General features: G+C 34.1%; 4 protein-coding genes across 4 annotated transcripts; 2 read left to right on the top strand and 2 right to left on the bottom strand.

Moving 5' to 3' along the window:
• Positions 1-917: 917 nt before the first annotated feature.
• On the bottom strand, positions 918-3,916 carry LOC105950476 (bet1-like protein At4g14600). Its single transcript, XM_012973838.2, has 4 exons — positions 3,705-3,916; positions 3,454-3,586; positions 1,959-2,015; positions 918-1,189 (listed from the first exon to the last, which is right to left on the bottom strand). The coding sequence occupies exons 1-4, from the start codon at positions 3,725-3,727 to the stop codon at positions 1,028-1,030; spliced, it is 375 nt and encodes a 124-aa protein (XP_012829292.2). The 5' UTR covers positions 3,728-3,916; the 3' UTR covers positions 918-1,027.
• A 465-nt stretch (positions 3,917-4,381) lies between these two features.
• Positions 4,382-10,208, top strand: LOC105950475 (histone deacetylase 6). The gene is made up of 6 exons (XM_012973837.2): positions 4,382-5,213; positions 6,271-6,711; positions 6,884-7,026; positions 7,610-7,700; positions 7,787-7,914; positions 9,896-10,208. The coding sequence occupies exons 1-6, from the start codon at positions 4,674-4,676 to the stop codon at positions 9,951-9,953; spliced, it is 1,401 nt and encodes a 466-aa protein (XP_012829291.2). The 5' UTR covers positions 4,382-4,673; the 3' UTR covers positions 9,954-10,208.
• Positions 10,209-11,429: 1,221 nt separating this feature from the next.
• Positions 11,430-12,676, top strand: LOC105950503 (transcription factor MYB86). The gene is made up of 3 exons (XM_012973867.2): positions 11,430-11,674; positions 11,802-11,931; positions 12,063-12,676. Exons 1-3 carry the CDS (start codon positions 11,542-11,544, stop codon positions 12,583-12,585), a joined length of 786 nt encoding a protein of 261 aa, XP_012829321.2. The 5' UTR covers positions 11,430-11,541; the 3' UTR covers positions 12,586-12,676.
• Positions 12,677-14,022: 1,346 nt separating this feature from the next.
• LOC105950403 (uncharacterized) lies at positions 14,023-16,190 on the bottom strand. The gene has a single exon (XM_012973752.2). It carries the CDS (start codon positions 16,031-16,033, stop codon positions 14,207-14,209), a length of 1,827 nt encoding a protein of 608 aa, XP_012829206.2. The 5' UTR covers positions 16,034-16,190; the 3' UTR covers positions 14,023-14,206.
• Positions 16,191-19,615: the final 3,425 nt, after the last annotated feature.

Below are 19,615 nucleotides of genomic sequence, written 5' to 3' on the forward strand. Positions count from 1 at the left end.
CTTGATGGTGAGTATAGGTGTCTGTGTAGTGTGTAAGACTCTGGTTGGGAAGTTGAAACTCAGTGTTGTAAAGAGAAAAAAAAAAAAGTGGTTTTATGGGATGGGCAATGACAAAAAATGTTGGATTTTTTTTTTTAATTATTATTTTGATATACTAGTATTTTTTCTATGCGATTGAGGAAAAAAATATAAAATAATAATAATTACAAAAATTCGATCCTAGTACCTTGTAGCAACTTATCACCCCGATCACTTGAGCTACACCCATGCGATTTGTCCTAACTTTTATTATTTATATGTATATATACGATATACAAGTGTTTGAATTTTGTTTTTCTGTAATTCGATAATTTTAAGGGTGGAAATTGGACGGACCAAGTTGGAAGTAGCACTTTCGAAAATATCTCACTTTTTTTTTTTTTTTTTTTCCGGAGATGAAAAATTAATCTAATTCCATTCCAAATAATTTCAGAAAAATAGAAAATTGGAATTTCGAATTTTAGAATGAAAATACCTTTCTCCACAATCTAAATTGGCCTAAATTGAAAATTCTATTTTGCATTGACTTGTAACAAAAAATACACAATTTGATATAAGTGTAATCCAAGCGACCGATTCAATTCGATTCGATTTTCAAAATATTGGTTCTCGTCGTTCATCAACTATTAGTTTTAGATTGAGCTCAAACATATCAAAGTTGACACAAAAGCACAAAATCATACCCATTCGTTAGCAAATCTTTATTCGTTGTACACCCGATCTAGAATACCCGATCTAGAATATATTTGAATCGTAATATAGTTCATCACAAACTCGGCTGAAATTAAAATACTAGTCCATTACAATACCATTTTTTACAAAAAAATTTGGGCAAGACCACATGTATGGTGGCGAGAAATATAACCAACCGCAAAGAATTTACAAGAACCTGCTCGATATTTTACATATGTCAACAACATTGTTTTTTCTTAACCTTGTCTGAACATTACAGTTACGAGATAAACACGAAACAATTCCTCAGCAATATTCATCTTCGTGAAAATTTCGACAAGATATAGACAACAAAAAATAAAAGCACAGCAAAAAGAATCACGTGCATTATATGACTTGATCCTTCCCTAATGATGCTCCTGTTAAGTCTCCTCATGTTGTTTTTCAACCCTGCCTGAGCTTTAATCACCGTCATTTGCTACACGAACAAAAGACGAAACAGAGATTAAGGGTCGTTTCTTATTACGTACAAAGTTTAACTTGTAAAGGTTCAAACTCGGCAACTATATTGAAAAAAATGTATAGATTTTCTATAACAGGCACATACAGCAACAAAATCCTTCTCGTCTACAACATAATAAATCTAACTACGAATCAGAATCAATAGATTCGAATTTCCAAGATTCCATGCTGTGAGTTGTTGGTGGAGGAAAACCACAGCATACTAAAACATCCGTTTTCTTACACTCAAGTTTTGAACACAATAATCAAAATGGTTTCGATTATTTTAGATTGCTAATCAACTACCGACAACAAGGGCTCAGACAACTTTCTTGCTCTTGAGTTGAGCAAAAATATTGGGATCCTAATTTAAATAATTGAGGCATAAAAGTCTGGTTGCTCATATAGTATCAAATAAGAATTTTCAAACAAAATTAGATCATAGTTAATTAGGCCTTCAAATAATTGATTCGCATGGTGTAGCAGCAGGGGCGGCGTTAGGATTTGTGTGAATTTTGTTTTTTTCAAAATTTAAGGGTAGAATATTGATTTTTTTAAATTAGTAGGATAAAAGACGAGTTCAAACAAACTTGAGAGGGGAATAGCTCTTAAAAAAAGAGAAGTAATTATCAATTAAACCTGCAGGTGATTTTCAGAGAAATAAATAGGCAGCAATTCCGTTTTCACGTGGCAGTTAATTGAAGATCAACTCAAATAATGGGAGTAGAGTTTAAGGTGTACCGTACCAGCTGATTGAGGAAATCATTTTGGAATTTCGCTTCTGTCTCGATTTCTTGAGCTACCTGCAACATCATGTAAACAAAGTAAGAACTAACATGCCTGGACCAAATATAAATGATGTAAGATATAGCGTAGTATAATCTTGAAGTACGTGATAGCAATAGGATGCAGTGTTCATTACTGATTAGTTTATTACATCAACTTTGAAAAGAAACAAGTGCGTTAAATGTATGAATACGAATGGGAACTTGGATGTTAACAAATAACTCAGTTCGATGCTTAATTTCAAATTCAAAGACTCAGTGCTTAGCTCAATAGGCAAGTATAAACTTGAGGTGAATTCCTGTGTAAAACCCACAAACACGTTGCTATTCATACAAGTTCTTATCAGCTACAACATGTATATCGGCCACTTGCTCGACCAGCCCAAACTTTTCACCCATACACAACCACATAGAAATATCGAGACAGTGCTCCATAGAAACTTCATATTATACATAAAAACATAAACGGGATAAGAAATGGAAATTGCAGGAGAGAGTGTTTAAGTTCATAAATTTGTATTCACCAAGGTTTAGCCTCTCCCACGGTGAAGCTTGGTGAGAGGTTGTGGGTTCGAACTTCTTTCGGTGCGTGTGTAGAAGGCCACGTTATAATGCCAATTAAAAAAAAAGTTCATAGCTTTCTATGCAGGTTACAAGTTTTTTATAACAAAATGAAATACACACCTAGGCTTCAAGAAGCATATATGACATATAGCTGATATAATATAACATTTTTCACAAACATCAATATCAAATCATATCTTTCTGTCTTCGGCAATTAGTGGACTGGTAGAGACTACAGTTACTACACAACATGCATCACCCCATACATTTTTAAGTTCGATTCCGAAAGAATCGAAACCGTGAATTTATTTTATTTTCTCACAGAGAACGAGCTAGGTAGCTTGAAAAGCTAGGATTCAACATAGTAGTAAATGAATCAGCAAGCTCCAAATTCATCGAAAGATTTTTTCATTCAAAATTTTTATCCATTTCTTGCTGTGTTGAAAAGTGCAGAGATCAAAGTTGAGTAATTAATACAATAGACTATCACCAAGAACCGGAACTTATTCTTAAACCTAGCCAAATCAGCAAATAGAGTTATTCTTAAAAATGTTGTCGGAAATCAAACTTCATGAGCAGGAACTCCCTTCTCCAAACAAGGCTGATCCATATTTCACAAAATGAAGTAAAAGAAAAAAAATAATAACAAAATTGATTTTAAATCCTAGTTGCAAAATCTAATTAAATTTTCAACACAACATCAGAATTTGCTTACAAAAATTACACAAACTAGTCAGAAAAAGGGCTCCAGGTGTAAATTATATTCGTTCTATCTTCTCTTAAGTGTAAATTTTCACAGTATCAAGCTAAATAAAAACATAAATTAAAAAATATATACATAAAAAAATTCAGAGAAGTAAAAAAAAAAAGGAAGGAAAAAAAAAACCCTTACATTTCTGAGTTTTCGAACTTGATTCCGAAGACCGGTGACCTCTTCATCAAAGTCGGCGTGCATCGGATCAATTCGCAGCTGAATCTCATCGGAATTGCCGCCATACGCCGCCGGCCTCGTGCTTAATCCATCCCTGTTTCAGTTAACGAATCAACAACCAATCAATCGGCGCCATAGCGAAAATTTTGCCCTTAATAGCTTCAAATGAATAGCATGTAGATGTTATTTACAGGATAATTCCATGAAAATACCTTGATCTGTACGGATCACCCATCGGAGAAGAAGATGAATAAATTCGGAAATCTGCAAAGATTAGGAAATTTATTATTTATTATAAATTTTTAATTTCCGTTTCAGGCTTTAAAATTTCATTTCTTAATCGGGATATTATTGCATTAAAGGGCTTCAAGATGCGATTATTTTCAACTTACACCATTTAGATGAGAGAAATTGATTTTTAGACACTTTTAAATTAAAATGAATTATTTGAGTATTGATTATTAATTAATGAATAAAATGCATGTACTATTATTAAAGCTCATTAAGAAGGCTCAAGAGTAAAGACATGAAGAGACATATTCTATTTAATTTTACCTTGTCCTCTTATATCATTTCAATGTTACATACCAAATTTCAAATAATGTCAAATAAGTTACAAAGATTCATTACCTATCATGCAAACAATGAAAATAAAATTAAAGAAATTAACTTCCAATTATTCAAGACTATACTTAATTATTGTGCCGCGTTATACAATAGTCATTACGTCATATGCTAGTCATTACGAACGACAGCGTTACGCAAGCCATTGCGTCCTATGGTAGTCATTACGAACGATAGCGTTACGTAAGCAGTTACGTCATATGCTACGCTGAAACCCTAATTTCGACACACTATATAACGGACCTACGAACTTGAAACTTGATAAAATTTAGGGCAGAGCGGCGCCGCAGATCTACAATAGCTATAAAAAAATCTTTGATTTATATTTTCACAAATTCATCTCCATTCTTCCTAAAAATTCATAGATTAGAACACACATTTTACAATTTAGACATAATTTTATTTTATTTCTTTATAATAATCTATTTTCCCAAGGCTTTTACAATTTTGTTTGGTTCATTTGAGCCTGATTTTGCAAGTATAAAACCCTTGTTAAAATCCTTCAAACCCATCCGATTTTCCATCTTTCCCTCCCCTTCTCCTCTGCAGACTGAGAAATGGATTCCGGCAGCGGCGCGTCGCTACCATCGTCAGGCACCGACGCGCGAAAGCGGCGCGTGTCGTACTTCTACGAGCCAACAATCGGCGACTACTACTACGGCCAGGGCCACCCGATGAAGCCCCACCGCATCCGCATGGCGCACAATCTGATCGTCCACTACGGCCTCCACCGCCGAATGGAGATCAGCCGCCCCTTCCCCGCCGACTCCGCCGACATCCGCCGCTATCACTCGCCTGAGTACATCGAGTTCCTCTCGTCCGTCTCCCCGGACACGCTCCACGACCACACTCACGCGCGTTCCCTGAAGCGCTTCAATGTTGGCGAGGACTGCCCCGTTTTTGACGGCTTATACAGCTTCTGCCAGGCCTCGGCTGGCGGCTCTATCGGCGCAGCCGTCAAGCTGAATAGGCAGGACGCTGATATTACGATTAATTGGGCGGGGGGTTTGCACCACGCGAAGAAGAGCGAGGCGTCGGGGTTTTGCTATGTTAATGATATCGTGCTGGGTATTCTCGAGCTGCTTAAAATGCACAGGGTAATTAATCCACAGTTAACACTTGTTTATTTATTTGTTTTTTTTACTATAATAAATAATTTTCCATTGGCATATATAGTCGAATTGAAATTATGTACATCCTTAGGGCTTTTTACCCCCAATCCCTTTTTTCGATTTTGGTGTGTTTTATTAGTGGTTCATTTGGTCTGATTTATCAATTTGTTTGTGCTGTTTATGTGGACCTGTCTTTCTGCTAGTATCGATTATGTGTTTCGTATGTTATATTTTGCTTTGAAATTATTTTATGCAGCTGAAGAAATTGAAACTAGGAAAGCATGATTATACTTAGTCTGTTTTTTCCCTTGTTTTCCATTTTATTTATAGTGAGTGCATCATTTGGTCTGATTTATCGATTTCCTTGTGCTGTTTATGTGGTTGCCTTTCTGCTTGTAATATCGACTCTGTGTTCGTATGTTATATTTTGATCTGAAATTATTTTATGTAGCTAAAGAAATTGGAACTAGGAAAACATAATTATATGTGTATGATTTTTTCCAGTTTATTTATAGTGCATCATTTGGTCTGATTTATCCATTTGTTTGTGCAGTTTATGTGGTTGTCTGTCTGCTAGTATTGACTATGTGTTCATATGTTATATTTTAATTTAAAATTATTTATGTAGCCGATGAAATTGAAACTAGGAAAGCATAAATATACTTGTATGATTTTTTCTTATTTTCCATTTTATACTTGTGGGTCATTTGGTCTGATTTATCCCTTTGTTTGTGCTGTTTATGTGGTTGTATTTCTGCTAGTATCTACTATCTGTTCGTATGTTATATTTATACTTGAAATATAATTTTATGTAGCTGACTAAATTGAAACTAGGAGAGCATAAATATACTTGTAGGATAAATTTTCCATTGTTTTTTCATGGTAAGGAGAAAAAAAATGTTATCATCGGAGCCGTGCATTACTTTCGATGAATAAGTGATATTATACAATCTCATTGTTAATGTTTGCTTGCAAATTGATATTTTATTGTATTCATCTCTTTTATTTCATTGCATTCTGATGTTTATATTTTCACTGGCAGCGTGTATTGTACATAGATATTGATATTCACCATGGAGATGGTGTTGAAGAGGCATTTTATTGCACTGATAGAGTAATGACGGTGTCATTCCATAAATTCGGGGAGTTCTTTCCTGGAACTGGGCATATCAAAGACATTGGGGCTGGTGGAGGGAAGTATTATTCTCTTAATGTCCCATTGAACGATGGAGTCAACGATGACAATTTCCGGAGCCTATTCCGTCCCATAATCCAGAAAGTCATGGAGGTATATCAGCCGGAAGCTGTTGTGCTTCAATGTGGGGCAGATTCATTGGCTGGCGATCGATTAGGATGCTTTAACTTGTCGGTTAAAGGTCATGCAGATTGCCTTCGTTTTCTGAGGTCGTTCAATGTCCCTCTTATGGTTTTGGGTGGAGGAGGGTATACAATTAGGAATGTTGCCCGTTGCTGGTGTTATGAGGTCTCTCTCTCTTTCTCTCTGTTTGTGCATATTTTGTGCTCTATTTTCTGGTTCAATGTGCATTTTCATTTAATTTAAATTGATTGAATTTTATCTGGCTTCATAAAATTATTCAATTTCTGTTAACTTCTTTGAAATATCTGCTGATATATTGTTTTTCACTTTGTGTTAGACTGCGGTGGCTGTTGATGTGGAACCTGAGAATAGGTTGCCATATAATGAGTATTACGAATACTATGGCCCTGATTACACTCTCCATGTGGAACCAAGCCAGATGGAAAATCTGAACACAGAACGAGATATGGAGAAAATCAGGTGAAACTTTTTGCACCAAAATTATAATACGTTAATGGAGATATGCTTGAAAATTCGTGGTATAATGGAAATTGATATGCATATGTACATTAGAACCTTTCCTGCACGTCAGGAGCACCACAGGTGCGCATGTGTAGCCCCCACAGACCACAGACATTGCACGTCTTTCCTGCATGCTTATCATTTGGCTGTTAACCTGAAGATGCCATTTTTTTTTGTTAAGCTTGTCGTATGAAGCATTCAATTACTTTGGAACGCTTAATTATTATTGTTCTTTCTGATATGGAAATTGATATGCATCTCTGTACATTAGAACTTTTTCTGCACATCGGGAGCACCACACTTGCGCATATGTGGCCCCCACAGAGTACACACGTCGCACAACTTTCCTGCATGCTTATCATTTGGTTGTCAATCTGAAGATGCCAATTTTCTTTGTTAAGCTTGTCTTATGAAGCATTCAATTACTTTGGAACGCTTGATTATTATTGTTCTTTCTGATATCCAGTAAATTACTTTGGTACTTTTATCTGGTTATGTGCTGTAATATGCAAAATAATCATTATCTTATTTGAAATTACAGAAACATGCTGCTTGATCAACTCTCCAAACTACAGCATACACCCAGTGTCCCATTTCAAACAATGCCTTCAACAACTGAAGTTCCAGAAGAGGTAAAATTAGTGGGGCAAGCAGGCTACATTCTCCCAATTTATATGTGATTTACTTATGCACATTCTGTTTTTCTTTTTATTTATAGAGAGAAGAAGACATGGAAGTGAGGACTAAACCTCGGATATGGACCGGTCAGGACGATTATGAGTCGGATGATGAAGAAAATGGGAAGATGGCTCAGCGAAGTCTGAACAGGGGATCTTCAGATCTGAGGTAGGATCTGACATTGGGAACTTACTACAAACGATTTCAATTTTATTTGTATTTTATCTGAACAGCATACTGTCTATCTGAATAATTTGTTTTGTTTACTGTTTTTTCGGTTGAATTGGATATGGATAGGGATGAATTTAGTTGTTTGGATTTATTCTAAATGCACCACAATTGCACAAAAATAGCTCTAAGTATGTTTATTTTTTTTTTAATTTTTTTTTTTGCTGTAATAATGGTGACAGTTTAGGTTATGGGTGATGAGGGGTTCTCTAATCCTTAAGACACACATGAAATTGGTATTTAAATACTATCACTACTTGCATAGAAAATTTAAATAAAGAATAAAAAATGACATCTCAAATTGTGCTCTCTAAATGCCCCAAAATAGCTCTAAATAAGTTTTTTATTTTTATTTTTATTTTTTTGGGTGCTATAATAGTTGTAGTGGTTAGGTTGTGGGTGATGAGGGCTCTATAATCCGTAAGACACACAACATGAAATTGTTATCTAAACACTATCACTACTTGCATACTAAATTAAAATAAAGTAAAAAAAAAAAGATGTCTAAAATTTATTTTAAAAGAGGAACTTAGATTCACACGAAAACGTTCATTCGCTCTTCGAGGCGGCCACAGAACAATTGGTTTTGGGAAAAACTTTTTTGTCTTTGGTGGTTTCTCGGATGAGCAGAGCTTGTATGATGATGTGTATATGGTTTCTCGGATGAGCAGAGCTCGTATGATGATGTGTATATGGTTTCTTTGATGAGCAGAGCTTGTATGATGATGTGTATATGCTTGACATAGGTAAGTAAGGTTGTAATGAATTTAGTAGTTTTGAAGAGTTCACCAAAGCGCATGAAATCTTTGTGGAAAAACAAGAAATATCATATTAATTTCAAATACTGCTCTAATACATATGTTTAACATAATTGTCTTAAACTCTTGCACTGGCTTAAATCATTTTGCGTTTCTTTCGTATGTTATCAGTGACATTGTTCAATATGATCATTTTATTCTGAAGCTTTCCTACATGAATTATGTGGAATAACTAAAAAGTAGTCTTACCACATTGTTTAAGATGACTCCATAAAATGGATTCTAAATGCACTACAGTCGCGCAAAAATAGCTCTATATATGTTTCTTTTTATTATGTTTTGTGTGCTATAATAGTTGTGATGGTTAGATTCTGGGTGATGAGGAGCTCTCTAATCTTAAGACACAACCTGAAATTGGTGTATAAATACTATCACTACTTGCATAGAAAATTTGAATATAAAAAATGATCTAAAACTAATTTAGAAAGAGTATCTTAGATTCACACCAAAATGTTCCATTCCCTCTTCGACGCGGCCACACAACAATTGGTTTTGGGAAAAACTCATTTGTCTTTGGTGGTTTCTCGGATGAGCAGAGCTTGTATGATGATTTCTATGTGCTTAACTTTGGTACGTAAGCCTGTATTGATTGCTATTTCTAGATGAGCAAAGCCCATATGATGATGTGTATATACGTAAGCCTGTATTTATTGCTATTTCCACATGAGCAAAGCTTGTATGATGATGTGTATATGCTTGGCATTGTTACGTAAGCCTGTATTTATTGCTATTTCCAGCTGAGCAGAGCTTGTGTGATATGTGTATATACGTAAGCCTGTATTTATTGTTATCTCCAGATGAACAAAGCTTGTATGATGATGTGTATATGCTTGACATTGATACGTAAGCCTGTAATTATTGCTACTTCCGATGAGCAGAGCTTGTATGATGATGTGCCTACATCAAACAAGAATCCTCTGAATCATCCGAGATGTTTATTGAATCCTAACAAATTCGATTTCTTTATTTAGCTTGGGATTTTGAATAGTTATCTCTTTGCATTAGAAATCTCGTTTGAATCCATAGATGTGACTTGTGAGTAATCATTGATTTGCTTCTTTATTTTATTGTGATTGCAATTGATATTTTTTTGTGCAATACAGGGGCAGTTCTGGTACTGTCGAGGAGGATGATACGGCTGGTGCACGTCAACGCAGATGAGAATATATTAGTTTTTTTCCCTCCCTCTCGTTTTTCCGGTAAATTCTAGGCCCGAGTATACATTATTATACAGAGGAAAAAAGAAACAATTTGTTAGATTTGAACGATAGTTTATTGTGCAAGTATTGTACAATATCTTGCCTGTAATTCATTTAGAACAAACGTGAGTGATGGTTCGAATGTAAATCCAGTGTACGGATATATATATATATATATATATATATATATGCATGCGCGTGTTGTGATTTTTTTATAGCTGTTTTTGTTTATAGTGTAGAACCAGAAGTAGAAAGGCTTCTGCTATGTGCGTGTGGTGTTGCTTTGTGGTGTGGTGTGTGTGCGCTTTTTGTGGTGTGGTATGTGCGTACATATATTGTGGTTTGGAATTTATTTTTCATTTATCAATGTGTGAATTTTATTGATGAATAATAAAATTTGACATTTAGCTGAAATATATTTTTAAGTTATATAATGGATGATTAATTTAAGTATATGTACAATATTTTTTTAGAAGAGTATAATTAAACATTTTGAAGCTAATAAAATATTATAGCTGTGGTGTTTCTTTTGAAAATTTTGCAAATTTCTTTGTAGAAAAACTTTAATTTTGTACATACTAGTTATTTGAGTGCATATTGAAGATCAAATTTGTGGATTGATAGTTCTTTGTTAGTGCACAATTTGTGCACATCGTGTGTGTGTGTGTATAACATCACTTTTGCACACCCCAAAAAAAAAAAAGAAAAAAAAAAAAGCTCAAATGAAGCTCCAAACATCACTATAAACTTATCAGCTCTAAAAGACGTAAGAGCTTATCAGCTGTTTAAAATAAGTTTAGACAAACACGCTCTAAGTTTTGTAACAAGGACTGCTAAAGTTTTGAATTTAAAAAAGAAAACGATAGATAAAAAAAATAAAATTAAAACTCGGCTCGTGTAATGCCCACAGTATTTAGTTTATCAAGCCCCTGCTTTCAAGCCAATGTGTCACTTTATTTAATCTTGTTGTATTAAATGTTAGGTCCCCAAAGCTTTGATAAAGATGCGATTCACGTTTAATCCAATTTATTGCAACGAAAACGATGCCTATATATACACGTATTGTTAGACAAATCATCTACAAATTTATGTTGTATATACAACAGATTGATATCTAGCATAAAAAGTTCAAGTAATATATATATATATATATATATATACACATACATCATTCTTCAATGTATAGTTTAACTAGTTTTACTTTGATATAGAGATGGCTTAGAATTCAATCAATTGGAATGCAAAAGCAGCACCAGATCAATTTGCTTACAAACTGCTTCATTATTGCTCTACCCCACTCTCTTCTAATAATATGACTTTAATTCTAAGTTTGATTATTCTGTTAAACACCCTTTAAATCATCATAATTAATTAATTATCCTTGATAATCACATGTCCTTTTTTTTTATCATATATATTTAAGTTCCTAGCTGCCACACATTACTATATTTGAGCTGCATAAACTTGTTTCCATTTCTTATTAATTGTCGTTCGGACAAATACCTCATTTTCTTCTCATTTATTATTAAAAAAAAAATTGAAAACGGAAAATGGGACGACACTCTTACTGTGTGAAGCAAAAGCTAAAGAAAGGCTTGTGGTCACCTGAAGAAGATGATAAATTGTGTGATTATGTTACGAGATTCGGTGTCGGTTCTTGGAGTTATGTGCCTAAATTAGCAGGTATGCATATTTTCATCTGATTTTTTTTTTCCCCGAAGTTTGTTACTTGGATCAATAATCCAAATATATATATGTATATTTTCGTTAAATATGTAAGTTCACGTTGCGTAGCGTTTTTTTCACGTAGGTTTGGAGAGATGCGGAAAGAGTTGCAGACTGCGATGGATTAATTATTTGAGACCTGATCTTAAAAGAGGAAAGTTTTCTCAACAAGAAGAGGATTTGATCCTCTCTCTCCATCAATCTCTTGGCAACAGGTTATTATTATTACTATTAATAATATTAATAGTAGTAATAATAATATTATATATATTTCAAGAATTGAATTAATATTGATATGTGTAATTCATTTTAGTGATTTTTGAAATAATAAAAAAAAATATGGCAGGTGGGCTCAAATTGCAGCACAATTGCCAGGAAGAACAGACAATGAGATCAAGAATTTTTGGCACTCGTCTCTTAAGAAGAAGCTTCCGGAAACGCACGAGAAAATAACTCAAACTCGAACGGAAGTTATCAATATGATCAATATGCAGGATAAAGTGGAGTTACTACAATCTTCGAAAGATATTTTCTTGAGCAAACAAGTACTCTATCATCCTCTTTTCTTGTCCGAATCACAATGCGATCCCGATTTTGGTCAGCAAAATGTCACGAGGCCTAATTATTTGGATAGTCGAAAAACGGAATATTCCGATAGCTCGGTCGGAAATACTCCTAGTACATTTTCATGGGACGATGAAATTAAAAATAAGTTTGAATCCATGTTTAATTTCCGGTTCGAAGAAACGAATACGCAAACTGTATGGGAAGAAGGGAATCAGCAGATTGGAGATTTTGGTAATTATCCATTGGCCTTACTTTCTGAAGAACTGTCTGCAGCAAACTTTGATGCTTTCCAACAAATGTGAACTGGAATTTGTTTTATTTTTTATTTTTTATTATTTATTTAACAAATTTCATTTACTTGTATTAATTTAGGGAAAGCTTTTTAGGTGTGAATTTTATTTCTTGATTTCTTTTTATATATTTTTTTTTTAATTTTTTGTTTTTTTTTATTTTCCATGATTGAAATAATTAATAAACTAAAAATATTGATGAGGTGTATTTCAAGAATAATTCTGAAAATTTTATTTTCTTTTCGAGAATTATCATTTATAATAAATAATAATTTGTGTATTTTATTTGAGGGTTAAAATCAAAACGAAACATTTTAATTTGATTTCGACTATCGACTTTAGAATTTTTTTTTTATTATTTTCTTTAAAAGATTGAATTAAGGAGGTGTGACTTTCTTGATAATGGACCATGCACATAAACCTGCATTGTCATTTTCATATCTTCTTACCTGCAGTGTTGGTCCATGCAAAATTATTGTTGAAATTAGGATTGGAATTACCTAGGGGTGAAAGTTGGAACTAAAATTCCAATTGCCGCTGGTTTCAATGTGAAAAGTTCCGATTTTGGAACAACTTTTTTCATTCCGATTTCCAAAAATTTCCGATGTTTTTGGGTTGGAATTGGAACTCTGGAAATTATGAAATTTTCGGAAATTTTCAGCTAAGTTTTGAAATTTTAGAACTCGTGTGATTTCCGGGAGTATTGGAATTGGAACGAATTTTTAGATTCAGAAATTTTTGGAATTGATTTTGTACTTCTGAAAAGGTTAAAATTCCGATCTGTTTCATCTGACTTTCGCCCCTAGAATTACTGAATAAGTATTTTAGATGTAAAAAAAATCTGATTTTCGTCGAAAATGAGAAGTTATATCTGAATTTTTCCATCCAAATGTTTTCAAAAAATATATATACTCCAAATTTAGAAAATTTCGAATCAGCATTCAGAAGTTCTGTTTTGATTCAGAAAAAGTTCGGAATTTTTCAGAATTATACTCAAGAAATGAACTAAGATCGCACGGAAACGTTAAAAAATCGAAATATCGTCAATCAAAATGAAAGATCTTGTTTCGAAAACCCGAAATTTTTCTGATAAGAATTGACAACAAATTTCATATACTTGCTATTATATAACCACAGCAATTATATATCATTCTTCATCTTTTCATATGCAACTAACAATTAACAGATAACTTGCTCAATCCCATAATAACACACACACACACACACACAAACACAAATCCATTCATAGAAGTTTGTGCAGATAACCTGATAGATAAGATATTTTCTTAAACCTCTATAAATTAATAAATTTGAAATAGTAAAATTCTATTAATTTAGCGAATTATTAAATTATCGAGTTAATAATTTAATACATTTTTACCGAATCCAGACCGAAAAAACTATTATTTAATCGAGGTTATTAATTTATCGAGGTTCTAATGTATATAATTTCATATCATTCTGCATATGCAATTAACAATTAACAGATACTTGCTCAATCCCATAAAAATACACACACACACACACACACAAATCCATATTCATCGAATAACAAATACGAATCGAGAATTATTTTCGAAACACTCGATCATCAATCTTGAAAAAAGAAAAAAACCCGATAAAATCGCGCTTTCTAAGCGTGTCTATGCGTAGTATGTACTACTCCACCAGCCTGATAAATAGTAAGCTGATGAATAGCCTTAGCAAACAATTCTCTCAACTCGGGATTCTGACTCACTACATATCTCGCCGAGCCCTCGACTACACTCAACGCCCTCGCCTGCTCGAGCGCTTTACTATTCCCGGCATTTATCGCGAGATTACAAAGCAACACGAGCTCGTGCAAATGCAAACTACCCCTATCGTTGCCTTTCAATAAACTCATCAACTTCGGCACCCCGTTGAACTCGATAATCGCCTGCGTATGCTCCTTCCGATTATAATTATCCTCGCACACAAATTTCCCCAACGCCTTCGCTGCCTCGCCGCCGATTTCAAGATTCTTATGGCCAAGATTCGAAACCAAAGACTCCACTATTCGTTTCTCCTTGGCGGCAAACATCGAAGCCAAACACCCGATCGTCTTGATGGCGGGGACCACAAAGGCCGGATTTTGATAGTCCTCGTTTATTACGCGTAGAAGCTGGTCCAGGACGACCTTCGCGGCGGTCGAGGTTGGCTTGAAAGCGGCCCGTTTGAGATCGTAGTTCGATTCCGCCACCGCCGCCAGCTCCATAACCACCATCAAACAGTTGGTTTTCAAATCGCCGCTTTCGGTTTCGATAGTCTTGGCCAAAACTAGCAAGGCTTTGGTTTCAGTGATTTTCTTGCTGTTCGACAAACTCCCTCTCGCGAGTTTTCGAAGCGCGTTCGCGCAGCTCAACTTAAGGCTCGATTTAACCTCAGGCGACTCGGATTCTCTCTCCTTTTCTTTCCTACGCTTACCGCTCCCCTCCAAACTATTACTACTATCGTAACTATGAATGCTCTTCTTCGTCATCTCTTTGTTAATTTCGACGAGCGAATGGATGCTGTTAACGGGTTTCTTCGGATTCGCGGATTCTTTAAACTCGTCCAAATCGACATCCACGCCTAAAAGCGCGACTAGCGGCCTCGTTATATTCTCTCTCCCGAAATCCTCCCGCACGTCGGAATCCATTTCCGACATTTTCGCGACTAGATTCACTAATGTGACTTGAACCCTCATGTGAGCTTCCGGGAGCAATTTTGAGACGATTTGTAAGCCTAGGGCTTCTGCGATTGTCCGAACGCGGGTTCGATCGTCGGCCAGATTGCAGAGGGTGGTGGCGGCGGCGATTTGCGCATCAAGGTTTCGACTTTCTTTTAGCATTTTTAATAGAGGGGGAATCCCGTTTTCTTCTACGATTATTTTTTTGTTCCTTTCGTTGTTGCCGTGGGTTAGGGTTGCTAATTCGTTCGCCGCCTCGGGTTGGCCCATGTGGAGGGCGGCGATGTACGGCCAGACCCAAGCTAGGATGGGATCGGTGGCGGCGATTGGCGGCAGGGATAAATTGATGGGCCCGTTCTCGGAGTTTTGATTGAATATCGAGAGGACCCATTTGATGTCGGCTAAGGAGGAGTCGAGTACGGCGGAGACTTTGAGGAAGTCCGCGGCGGCGGTGATGGAGAGGACGTGGTGGAGGACGTTGGTTTTTTTGCGGCGGCACTTGCGGGCGATGGTGAGGGCGCGGTCGAGGGATTTGGTGAGGTCGACGGAGACGCGGCGGATGGGGCGGTCGTAGACGGCGGTGGAGGAGGTGGCGAGGCGGGCGGCGGAGCGGAGGTGGTGGGAGAGCTCGGTGACCTGGGCGGCGAGTTTGGCGTTCTCCGGCTTGAATGACTGGGCGTCTTGAGCTGATTTGACGACGCGATCGGCGAGGAGGATTGGGAGGGAGAGCACTTCTTGGATTGGCTTCTCTTCTTCAGCCGCCATTACCATCGGAATTTCGACAATTCTTCAAAACCCCCAAATACTGTAAATAAAAATTAGCAGCAAAATTGAAGAGAGAGAGAGAGAGGAGAGAGAGAGAAGAGTGGTTATGTGGTATAATGTAGTAAGTGTGAACACGGAAAATTTATTATGACACTTATTCTATTGGTTGAAAATTTTCATTTTTCTTGTTTTTTTTTTATTTATTTATTAATTTATTTATTTATTATTTTGGTTAAAGAAAGACTAGATAAATAAACTTTATATTATAATTGGTTGTGGGTATAGCCTAACATTTTTAAGGAAGTCAACTCAAACACACACTAGCTAAATTAAAAAGTTAAAACATTGTCTAGTAGACTCAAGAATATATATATTAAATATATACCTACCTTTTTTTTAATAGTAATTAAAAAAAATATTTTATATGTGGTCGTTTTCAAGTTTGGTCTTAGCTAATTTTTGGGACAAACAGTTGTTTTCTATTTTTTGTGTCAATTAACAGATAAAGTTCAGCTAAGTTCGAATTCATTTGCCACTACTTTCTAAGTCGAATTCGTCATACGTTATTAGTCTGATGTAGTTTATATTTATCGTGCGATTTGCGAGCTACCACATAATGGCTGATTTTAACCACTTCAAGTAGTGGCTGCAAGTTTTATAATCTATAAAAAAAAAATAGAATAATGTACATTGTATAAAAGTTCTTGTTAAATTGAGTAATTGACACATGGCACAAAATTTTAAAGTGACAAATTATTGCAAAGTGACAGTTCACATATCATCTTTTGTTGTAAAGGAAATTTTATAACTTTGGAAAAAAGAAAAAAAAGAAAATAAATCATTCTCCTAATTACTTTTAAAGTTATAAGGATCAAACAAATGTCATAAAGGTTCACAAGTCATACTTCCACAATAAATTGAAGAATAAAGGTGTGGTTTAAATTAAAAGACCTTTTTTTGGTATATATAATTAAAATTAAATTAAAAGACTTAAACATGTGACTTTTGAGTATATAGATAATAAAGGCACAAAACTCCAAAGCAAACAAGACCAATGGAATAATTGGGAAATGATTTTAGTCAAGTTAAAATAAGTTAGTACTCCCTCTGTTCCATAATAATGTCTTTTTTTAAAAATATTTTTGTTTCATATTATCTGTCACTTTACATTTCCAATACTGCATTAAATGCATTTTTTCCTATTTTAACCTTATTAATTCAACTATAAGTATTAACTATCTCTTATCACATCATTAAATAATCAAGGTTATTTTAGTCTTTTTAATGTATTTTGCATAAAATCAAGACACATTTATTGAGCTTCTAAATACTTGTGCAAAGCCAAAAACGACACTTAATAAGGAACAGATGGAGTAATATTCATGGAAATTATGTTTGGGGGTAACCTAGTGTGACAAAGTTCAAACAATTAATTAAATTAAAATTAATTTGTATCTATGTTGGGAGTAGTCAACAGTCAACAATAGATGGCACGCCACATTGGAAGTTTGAACCATTCAAATATAGCGTGCCCAGATACGAGGACAATTACCAAAATGGCCCTTTTAGTATTTCCCCCTTTTTCTTTTTTTCCCGGATAATGTAATTTATGTTTCACTAATCTTCATACAAATTAAAGCATGTTTTCACCATGTGGTAATTACACATTCAATATTTTTTAGTAAACACTAAACACCAAAAGTTTTAATATAAATTTCAAAATCTAATATCACTTTACTGTAACTTTCCAACGATGTTCTTTATCATTATATTTATATATATTTATTAATTCTCAGAGAATATATCAATTTTAAATGAAAAAAGGGGAAATGTTTTTATATACATATAAACGGAGCGTGTGAGAAGTGAAAAATGGATGGAATCGAGTTAAAAGTTATAATTAAATAAATATCCGATGTTAGCTAAATGTCCCATGTAACTTACTATTTCAGTCGCATTCTTAATCAGTGTCGGAAGCAGCGCAACATAGGTCAAAAGGGGCGACGACCCCCACTGTTTTTTAAAACATCGTGAATTTTGTTTAGACACTTATTATTTCTCAAATATTATAATATTGCAGACCCTTGTAAAAGGATTTATGAGTATATTCTTGTATAAAAAATTCTGATTTCGTCACTGCCTAATAACTATATTTTTTTTTTTTGTGACGAATTACGAAGACGTTGGAGTGTTTATAGATATATTAATTAAAAAAAAAAAATTAAAGTGTAAGGAGTTGGGCTTGTACTTTGTGCTTTAATAGATTTGCATTACTTTTCGATATTATTTAAAAATAATTGGGCCAAAAAAGATTGTGGACTTAGCCCATCAACTCCCGAAGCAGGTTTGTATCTGCTAGGCCCGTTGAAGCTGTGAGCCTGTGAATTAATATTATTAATTAATAAAATAAATATATGCACGAACAAAAATACACAAAATATTAAATTTATTATATAATTAAAATTTTATATGAATTTCATTTAATAGTACGTAATTTTTTAATAATTAATTATTGTATATTAGTTAATTAATATGATTGAAGTATTACGGTATAAAGTAAAAGGAATTGAAGTGAAGTGCATTTGACACACTCAAATTCAATGTACATTAATATGCTCATAATCTTGGATAACACGTGTCCAAACTCCAATGCTTTTGAATTCTAATAGAGTAGTATTTTTTCCAAAGTGCAGTGAACCCATTGATTTTCTTTTACATGCACGCACAACAACCAATTGATTTTCTTTTACATTGACATATTTGATACGCTCCTTCGAGTTTTGAACGATATTTCTATGCTGCATTCAGTGAATAATATATCGGACATTTTTTTACCCATTAATCCACATACTTCAATGTGTGTGTGTGTTTTCGTATGTATAAGAACAGTGAAAATCTATTCGATATATTTCACCCAATGTAATATAGAATAAAGTCAGGCCCGGCCCTAGGCTATAGGCAACTTTGGCCTATGCCTAGGGCCCCCAACTTATAAGTATTGTAGTTGAGGCCCCAAAAATTAATGTTTACTATAATTAGGGCCCCAAAATATAAAATAAAATTTATATTTTTCTTATTTAAAAAAATATTAATATATATATATATATATATATATATATATATATATATATATATATATATATATATATATATATATATATATAGCCTGAATTTTGTATAAAAAATAATATACTAATTAATAATTTTAATACATGTATTTAAACTAAAATAAAAATATCCAAAATATCTAATTTTATATTAAAAAATTAATGTAAAGGGCCCCAAATATATTATTTTGCCTAGGGCCCCATATGGGCTTGAGCCGATCCTGAATAAAGTCATAAATTAGTTTCAAAGGAGTTTATTACATGTTACAACGGACAAAATAAAAATAAACAACGGTTGATCTTGATTTTTAAATATTTTTTATAATTCTTTTTATGTGTATAGTATTTTTTTTAGATTATGCCCTTAACTCGACTTTTGATCTACTATTTTTATTAAGTGTTATTTTATAATTTTTTCTATTATAAATACTCAATTTTTAATACCTTTAAAAAAAATTATTTTCGCCACTAAAAATTCATA

This window comes from Erythranthe guttata, chromosome 4 (genome assembly GCF_056151865.1).
Source record: "Erythranthe guttata isolate IM_541 chromosome 4, IM_541, whole genome shotgun sequence".
NCBI lineage: Eukaryota > Viridiplantae > Streptophyta > Magnoliopsida > Lamiales > Phrymaceae > Erythranthe > Erythranthe guttata.